Source organism: Pyxicephalus adspersus, chromosome 7, assembly GCF_032062135.1.
Source record: "Pyxicephalus adspersus chromosome 7, UCB_Pads_2.0, whole genome shotgun sequence".
Lineage (NCBI taxonomy): Eukaryota > Metazoa > Chordata > Amphibia > Anura > Pyxicephalidae > Pyxicephalus > Pyxicephalus adspersus.
This window is the reverse complement of record NC_092864.1, coordinates 13,031,754-13,041,679: the sequence shown is the minus strand read 5'-3', so window position 1 is coordinate 13,041,679 and position 9,926 is coordinate 13,031,754. Positions and strand designations below refer to the sequence as shown.

The 9,926-nt window shown below is 39.2% G+C and overlaps 1 protein-coding gene across 1 annotated transcript in view; it reads left to right on the top strand.

The window, feature by feature from the left end:
• Window positions 1-6,171, top strand: part of LOC140335109 (heparan sulfate glucosamine 3-O-sulfotransferase 6-like) — a 40,469-nt gene extending 34,298 nt beyond the window's left edge. The window contains exon 2 of the mRNA XM_072417500.1: window positions 4,637-6,171. Within this exon, the coding sequence (XP_072273601.1) occupies window positions 4,637-5,255 (619 nt within the window). The 3' untranslated portion in view covers window positions 5,256-6,171. The remainder of the gene's footprint in view (window positions 1-4,636) is intronic.
• The last annotated feature ends 3,755 nt before the right edge of the window (window positions 6,172-9,926 follow it).

Below are 9,926 nucleotides of genomic sequence, written 5' to 3'. Positions count from 1 at the left end.
AGCAGCATAGTGTCAGTTACTGTATAAAATCCTCACTGTGAGTTAATCACAAACAAAGCAAAAAAAAAAAAAAAACTTTATGAAGCCTAGACATTCATTAACTTCTGGAGCAAGCTGTGCTTTGATACGCAAACAGAAACAACTGCAGAGTTTGTCTTGGTCTTTACAGAGTTACAAGATGTTACAGATCAGCTCAGCACTTAAGGTCACCCACAACCTCAGCTGTGTTTAGCAAAAGATTTCTGTCCTGCAGACGAGTGAGCAGGGAAGTCCCGTTCATATCTAGGATTCGTCTGTATGTCGGATGTCCTTAACCCGAGGACTACCTGTACTGGAAAGCCAGTATTAAGGAAACATTAGGAATCTCAATGAGGTCACTTATGGTCTTCCGCTACCTTCTGCAGATAGATTTACCAAATTCATTGTAAACGTCCTTCTGCACAGTTGTCCTTCCTTAGAAATACAGCTCATTGGATTACAATTCCAGCAGTGCAGATCAGAGAATTCATTTATTCTCAACCACTTTGAGAATGCCCAGTTAGAATGGGCTGGGACCATTTACTATGGTTAATCATAGTATGACCTTGCTTATTTTGGATGAAGTTGGAAATTAAAAGCCTAGATCACGTACTTACACCCATGTGCCCCATTTATCTACTTCTGTGCCGATTCCTCCTTGGCCAGCTTGCAGTTGGAAGCCATTGCACTGTTATCAAAAGTATACTTTTTGTGCTTTTAGTTTTGGCTCATATTAAAGAGTTCTATTTCATCCTATGACCTGAAATCTTGCACAAGCCGTCTTGCAGTGATTGTTAAGTGTTTCATGTTTCCACAATTTTTTTTTTGTCCAGAGTTATGATACAGGGTCATTATCTAGAGACATGGGAATGCAAAGCTGAGACATATCCTGGGGCAGGATAGCTTTTAGGCTTATAAATTTGTATTTATTCACAAAGCAAAGTTGGTGGGGAACAAGACCAAGTTAATCTGACAAACTGTAAAGTATGAGCACTTGATTTGACTACCCAGGCGTAGCACTATGTCATAGGGGGTAATAAAAGTATATCAGTTCACTTCCACTTCCAACCACTTACCACCTTCACCACTTCTACAAATATGTACATCTGGGTGCTGGCTCAGTTCTTGGTTGTGTGCTAAATGTCTGACAGGGAGAAGCCCTGATGCATTCTTTGCAACAATTCGCTACAAAATTATAATTTGTTGGGGGGGGACTGAGCTAATGTGTCTTCTTGCCTGCACACAGTGTTATGTTTTTATTGGGAAAAGGTGGAGCATTTCTAAAATATTGTTTCCGTGTATTGTGATGGGAATTTATTCAGGGTAAACTGTAAAGGCAGCGAGAGGTCCATTTTAAACTTCTAAAAAGGATAAATCCAAACTTCTAAACTCCCTCTTCACGTTTCATATGGCAGATTAAATTTAACAGGATTTTTTTAAAAGAAAAAAGGTTTATTCAAGAATATCAAAAGAAATCAAAATAGTCAAATTGTAATACCAAATATCACCCGTAGGGGGGCAAAAGACAAGAACTCCAAGGTTTCAACTCCGTGTCCTGGCAAAATAAAAGGAGGTGCATATTTTATCTTTTTACATTCTTTTTCTGTCTTTTTGTGTTCGTCAAAGTTTGATATATCCTCTGAAGTACACAATGTCATTACTAAAATTCTATTTTCTATAAAGCCCAAAAGATTTGACATTTTGAGGACATGAATATGTAAATGTTTGACCACTGTAAGGCCAGCCAACTCATTCCTCTATAACAAATAAGATGGATGACTTTCAAGCTCTTTATGAAGTTCGGAAAGTTGTAGTCTAGTCTGTAGGCTTTGTTCTCTCCCAGCAATGGAAGGTTTAATGTCATTGTTGCTACAGGTTGTAGCGTCTTTAGTATCAGATATCTGTAGGCGATATTTAACATTCTACAATAGAATTCTAAGGTCACTTAGAATTAGCTGCACTTTTAATTAAAGTTACGGGAACACAAGGGAAGTGATACATTATGCAGGCTCAAGTTTTAATGTCCATGGCGTCTCAGGTACAAATGAACATTATCAATAATTAAGCAAGGCAATATAGTGGATAGCTAGATGGGCCTAATGAAAACTTGTTCAGAAAAGGTTACGGGTCTGTCGAAAAAGACAATTTCATGAGCTGAAGCTAAACGTGAGTGACAACTAGAGCTGATTTTGAATTTGATGGGAAGTGAACCCTAAGGTCTGGGCTATAGAACAGAAAAGCGAAACCTACTTTAAAGGTTAAATGCAGTGACAGATCTACCAAGTACCATAGATTTTTTGAACTAAAAATGTCATTAGAGAAATTTTAGTTTATATTTAGGCCACATCACTAGATGGCGCTGTGTTCTCATGTAAAATGTATAACAAACTCTTGCTATAGGAGACATTATTAAAGTTTGTTACTCACTTTACATGAGGACACAGCGCCATTTACTGGTGGCCAACAATAACTCACAAAATATCATTTAAGAGCAAGTGACCTTTCATAACCATTTCACCTAATAATTTAACATGGAAAAGGGGAAAAAAGACAGACTGAGCCCATGTGATTTTTAATTTTTAAAAATTAACCCTTATGTACACATTAAATTTGTTCACATTTTTCCTGCTTACTGGTTTGAATGTGTGTGTTTTTTTATACTCAAGTAAGTTAATTTTTCTTTTTTTTAAGGTAAAAGTGGGTACCTAGGTTTGTTTTAGAATTGACTTATATTTGAGTACATACATAACTAAATTGTGCAATAATTACTATAATTAGAAGTATTTCAAATCTTTTCTGTCTTGTTAGCAAAATGCTGCACTGCTTTGCACGGCATCACTCGATATGAGAAGGAGAGTCATTGGATTAAGCCTATCAGGCTCTAGTGCTTGCACATGTGCTGACAAAGAACATGTGGAGTGGAAAGAGGTGACCTCAATACTGCTGCACTTTCAGGGCCCAATCACATCCTGGGCCAGGGAGGAAATCAAGCTGCAGCAGAAATAAGACAGGTCAATATTCTGGCATTACTCACTGTGCAAAGTACCTTCATTACTTGATAAAATAATTAATTAAAAATATACAGATTCATTAGTAATTTAAATAAATGAATACAATTAATGGTTCATCAATTGTGTGATAGAATGGATTAATTTTCAATTGGCAGTTGATGAATATATCATATCGAGAATCAATTGAACCAGGGTCAATACCTTTATGTCCAGCTAAATTTGCAGTCCCCTTTACAGAAGAACTGAGAATGAGCTATGCTGCAGTACACACGTGCTAACAAGAGATGTTCCTGTAGGAAAAGAAAGCTGTAGGCTTCCCCCCCAAAATTGACCTGAGACTGTGGTAATGACATATGGCTATACTAGGGACATTAGATTGTTAGCTACTTTGAGGGACAGCTAGTGATATGACTATGGACTTTGTAGAAAGAATAAAATTAATAATAACATATATACTATATAAAATGATATATGGAGACATGGTAATGCCAAATGTAGACTTGGGCTAGTCCACATTCTTCCACACATTCTGAATCAGTATGCTATTCATTCCCCACAATAAGGTTACAGTAACACTCCCCCCGAACATCTGATCTGTACTTGTGTTTTCATCCACAGCTGGTGAATAGGAGTAGAGTTCAGTCAATACAGTTGGATCTTGTCTGGGTAGGAACCTTGAATGGAGAATGAAAGCTTAATTACAGCATTCGCTGCTTATCCCACATGTTCGGTATCGGGTGACACCCGTAATGGCGTATTATCTGATAGTCCGGAGATGGCCGTGACAATGGAAATGTCGTGTATGCTCTCCTTTATCTGCTGATGCTTGAGGAATCCCCCCGCACAGGTTACTGTTTCAACAAATATTAGATTTGGCTGAGGGCCGTCTCTCCAGATCTCCTCAAATCTCAGGTCCCCTGAGGAGCAGAAAGTCGGAGCACAGCTTTTTTTTTATATATATATCAATCATTTTCATATAAAAATAGTCCTATGCATTACAGAGTTCCCTTTACACTGAGCTGAATCTGGATGGGGGTAATTGGATATTCACAAAGGCATCAAGGTGTGTATGATTGGTATAAATCTACATCATTTACCCTGCAGCAAAATTTGATTCCTTACAGGGGAATATATATATATATATATATATATAAATATATACACACAAGTATACCTTTCTGTGTGATTGCCACTACAGTTCACAATAAAGCAGCACTCTAGGTGGATGATAGGATTGGAGAGCAGAGTCAAAGAGACATGGACTCATCACTGTGATGCTTCTCCTTCTAATGTCCAATCATGGTTGGGTCCAAACATGGCAGAGTATTGCCCGGGCCCATTACCAGCATCTGTAAAGTAATAAAACTTGCATTGGATGATCATGATCCATGCTATTACATGGAATGGAACCCACATGATGAGTGGTTGGTGCCTGGTATAGGTTCACAATTGAGTACAACATTGAATGGTGCTGCCAAGGACCTGCATGACTTAAAGGAATCAATTTCTTGAGTAGTTAGGATGGTGGAATTGGTGGTTATATTTGAACATTGACCAAAATACCCTTTGGATACAACTAACAGTTCCCTTTGTCCTTTCCTTTACAGGAACTTGATGCCACGGACCTTAGAAGGGCAAATTACTATGGAGAAGACCCCAAGCTACTTAGTAACCCTCGAAGCACCAAAAAGGATTTACAACATGTCCAAGGACACCAAGCTCATTGTGGTGGTCAGGAACCCCGTGACCAGGGCTATCTCTGACTACACACAGACTCTTTCTAAAACTCCGTCGCTTCCGTCCTTCCAAGATCTGGCCTTTAAAAATACCAGCACGGGCGCCATTGACACTTCATGGAGCGCCATAAGAATTGGCATCTATGCTAAGCACTTAGAGAACTGGCTCCAGTACTTCCCTCTTTCCAAATTCCTGTTTGTCAGTGGGGAAAGACTGGTCAGTGACCCTGCTGGAGAGATGGAAAGGGTTCAAGACTTTCTGGGGCTAAAAAGGGTGATAACAGACAAACATTTCTACTTTAACAAAACCAAGGGCTTTCCCTGCCTGAATAAACCTGAGGGAAGCGGCAAACCACGGTGCCTTGGGAAATCCAAGGGACGGCCACATCCGGACATAGACCAGAGACTCCTGCTACGTCTCCAGGACTTCTATAGACCCTACAATATGAAGTTCTACCAAATGACCGGCTATGACTTTGGGTGGGATTAATGTCTTCTGAAAACTGTTTATAGGACCCATATCTTTTTTATGCCAGTATAAAGGAGACTTATCTCCTTCCTAAAATTGAATGTACAAATTTTGTTTCCAATATCTACAGGAAATTAATACAGTATTCATGGGACCAGATGTTGAACTATTATATATATTTGATCGTAGGATTGCCAACTAAGCTTTTTTGGCGTCTGGATAGCCTGGATTGAACAGAGTGGAGAAGGGTTGGAAATGTCCCTATTTGGCAGACATTCTAACATTTCCCAAGTTAAAAAGGTGCATATATTATTTCCTCCATCACTTCCAAAGAAAAGATTTCCTTTCACTTCCTGGCTCAATCACCATATGGGAAGTGAAGCGAACTCTTTCCAGTGAGATCACAGGCAGTAACAAAAAACACTTTTATTTCTTAATTTTGGAAAATTTTTGGGAACTCATCCATTGGGACTGTTTTTGCTGACTGACAATTTATAAGGATTACCAGACTGTTAGGTTTTGGAATAAAGTCTGAGATAAATATGTCAAAAAGCATAATAAATCTTATGTACAAAGGACGTGTTCCTAGCATATATGGTGCCATCGTAAACATCTTTTTACACATACCCTAGCACATTTACAATGGTTAAGAAGTGGACAGGTGCAGCTATGTTGCACTTGAGAATTCCAAACTGATGGGCCAGCTAGTTTTGAGGCAACTTCCAAAGGAAAGATGAATCCTAAAGCAACAGTTTTGGATTTGTATCTTATTCTGGCCTAGTAAAATTGGTCAACAGAACAAAAAGTAAGGAAGAATTTCCCCAATGGGGGCAGAGACAGCAATAAAAACCTGCAATAAAAAAGCCAATACACCAGCTTCTAGTTCAGACCTTGAATGGAGATCCATTGGAGTGGCCATTCCTAACCATTTTACCACTGATTTTCAGATTTGGGGCACCTCTACTATAACCAATTTTTTGGTGATCAGTAGTACAAAAGTTTCTTAAATTGACCAGTGGCAAGTATTCACCCCTCTTTATAGCTGGGCTAGAATAACACTTTTAGACACCTGAAAACATCAGTCATATAGCTGGCTGTACTGGGTCACGTTGGCCCAATCACTATGCAAGCAACATCAAATGGGAGGTAAATTAGCTCTAGTTGGAGTAACCCACAGCAACTCTTGTTGAGAATAGCTACATTAGACCATCCTGACATCCTGACGTTCCAAGCACACTTTGGCTCCCTCTTATGTTCTTGCTGTTACCCCAGTTTACGGGGCGATAATGTTCCTCAAACGTTACATGTGTTTAATGGATTTCCAGTAAAGGTCTAAACTGGAACCTGGAGTGCTGACATTTTCACTCCAGAGTTTCATGGTGTCATGATTGATGAAAACCCTTTACATGAACTATTACAGATAAGGAGTAATTGCTAATTGGATTATTGTGCTATAGCAATAAAAGCCTGATAGGAGTTCCAATTTCTAAAAATTGTACAAAAAAAGATTTGGGTATTGAAACCCTTTAAAAAAACAAATACAATTTTCAACAAAAAACGTTGAGAGTAATGATGGTATAGGGGACTACTTAGTGAAGTGGAAAGATGGTTTTAAGGTCAAGTCCAATGAAGGTTTTCATTCTGGTTGACTGCCAGAGTTCTGTCTACTCAGTACACCTCTTGCCTTCATTATTACGATAGTATGAATTTTTGAGAACAGGGGTGGACTCTCTATGTAAGGGCACATCAATCACCTGTGCAGACGGCAGCATGAAATCTAAATACAGCCCTGACCAAAGCTATACATGTAGCCTGCCATTAAACCTGACCTATTTCCTTCTCTGTAGTCACCTGCAGAAACTAGAACACGTTTGTATGTTGGAAAGGCGTATTAGTTCAGTAAGCGCACCCTGGGGCATGATCACTCGAAGCATTGAGAGAGCGGGGAACAATAGCCGCCATCCGGGGAAAAGGAACACTTTGAAATACAATCACAGAGACGTTCTGGTGAAACTGGAGACTGGAGGACTGCCTGTTCAGCATTGGACACATGAAAGGCAACTGTAATAAAATAGCAAAATACTAAATACCTCCAAGTTTTTATTAGCTAGGATGAGGAAACGTGTTCTTTCATGTGTGATACAAATACCTCTGAGACAGATGAGGGCTTGAGTTTAAGTTCTAGATACTTTACATGTCGATATGTGCTTGTCGGATTGTAACAGTAATGACCTAACTTGTTCTACCAATCTGGGATTCCAGCAATCTGATCGGCGGCTGATGGCAGTTTCACTCTGTCTGGACAACTAATTTGATTAGGGACCTCCAGTCATTGAGGAGGGTGTTATATCATCATGATTTGATTGTGGTATTTTAATTACTTTTCACTGAAATATAGAAAGTCCAAACGGGGACTTGCTTGTATTTATTTAAAGATATTTAAATTGATCTTTAATGAATGGTATTCACTTCTTGTTTCTACAAAATATAACTCATATACTTATAACTTATATATACATAATCAATATTACATATACCAACCTTTATAACAAGGGAGAACCCTTGAAATAACTTTAAGGCCTGCAGTATCCCCTGCTATAATGACTATATCCCCAGCTCACAATACATTAGTGTGGTGGTCGGGAGTAAGAATGCTTCTTGGATTAATGGGCATTGGAAGGAATTCTTATTTACAGATAGCCAAAGGGATCATTAATATCAGTAAAACTGATAAAGGGGTATAAACTGCCCATTGCTCACGGAACCCCTAGCAGCCTCTAGAGGAACGCTAGGCTTCCACGGAGCCCTGTTTGAAAAACATTGATCTATACAGATACAAAAAGTTGTAGCAGTCTGGATTCAGACCACCATCCTTTAAATATAATTTCCTTTTCTTCATATTTCCTCCCAGCCAAAATGCAATAAACAAACCTTCACTGATCTCCATAGTTGCAGACAACCAGGAGCAATTTGTCTTCTAATTTCAGAGAAAGAACATCATTTTGTTACTTTCTTCCAACAAGGGAATTGTCAGCCTGCAAGCATTTGAATCTCTGATGAAAACACAGGAAGGTGCACAGAAAGTGGTCAATGACATTGCTCATTCATGACTTGAAGATCGACTGCATCAATTGTGAATTTTTAGGGTGAATTGCTTAATAGTGCCTGCAGCTCTGGATATCAGTGGGGACATTTCTTATAGATTAGTTTTCCAGCATTAGCCTAGGCTGCCACTCTTTTGTTCAGTCTGGAGATGTCCCCTGCAGTGTTTTATTTTCCCTGCAACATATCCTCAATCATTGAAGTTAAATGATGCAATAAACACAGAAAACTAAGTATATGCAGGACAGGAGTCACAAATAAGAGTCCTGCTTGTGTCTGCTGTCTTCTGCCAGGAACATGTCCAATAGCCTCCCCACTAGATAGTAACATCCATACTATTGCTGGCTTCCCTTGTTCCCCAACAGCCTCCACCTAAATGAATACACCTTGTTCTCCGACAGTATCTATTGACTTGGTGCCTTCTTCAAGGATTTTGGCCTTGTTCAACCATAGGATGGTGTCCACCTAGTTGTGCCCTGCTCTGAAAGTAGCCTGCATGGGCCTCTTCTCATTTCTGTAGCTAGCAGGACCTATTACTATTGGGCACAATTCCAAAATTACCTTTGGAGGCAAGACTGTAAGAATGGGGTTTGGGTGGGGGTTTGCATGTCCTAAACAAGGTGGACCTTGCCAAAAATTCACACTGATGACCAGTGAACTGTAGCTACAGTACTTTATGTCTTGGTCTTCACTTCCCTGTCCCAGGTGCTTAGTCCAGTCCATGTTTTGGTGACCAACAAGACTGGACAAGGTGAGGATAGATGAAGTCAAGCTTCTGGTACAAACTCTTAGTTAAGAGGAGCACACAGGGCCAAAAACAATCACATCAAAAGAACAATTTACCGTCAGGTGTGTTTCTGGCGTTACTGTGCAAGAAGCAAACACACATTAAATTTGCTTACCTAGCATAAAGAGATAATTAGTCTTTATGGGAATAGATATCTATTTCTTGGTTAATCAGACGGTAATAAATAGCAGCATGATAGATTGCAAAGAGGGAAGCAGGGGGCTCTGGGAACTGCACCTAACGAGGAGGAAAAAAAGATCCATTTTAATGAGGCTGATTTGGGTAATGAATGGAGGGACACCTCATTAACCTCTAATGATCAGCAGCTGATTACCAACTTTGAATCTTCCATTAGCCAATTATGCGTCTCGGGGAAAACTCCCAGACAAGACAGAGCTATTGAATTTCTTTCGCCGCGGATTAACAGTTACAAAAGCATTTTGCGGGGTAAGGTAACCGATCTGCCAGTAAAAATATAGTTTCGGCAGATGGACAGCTCAATAACCGGATACAATTTAAAAAGTAAGAAAAGTTTATTTTATAACATAATATTTCTAAAATATCATTTTTTTCATTTGTTTTACATGATGCAGGGTAGAAACACTTGATTGGTTTGCACTGTCAGCCATTTAGCCACCCTAAATGCTGTGCCGGCTCCTAACTAACCAGTCTTTTAATATTTTACAGTGGAAAACACTGAACCGCTCACAACTACCCCTATTTATTTCCATGGGCAACCACTGGTGGAATACTACATGCAAATAAGTTTCTTTTAATCTTTTAACATAAGGAAACACTTGAAA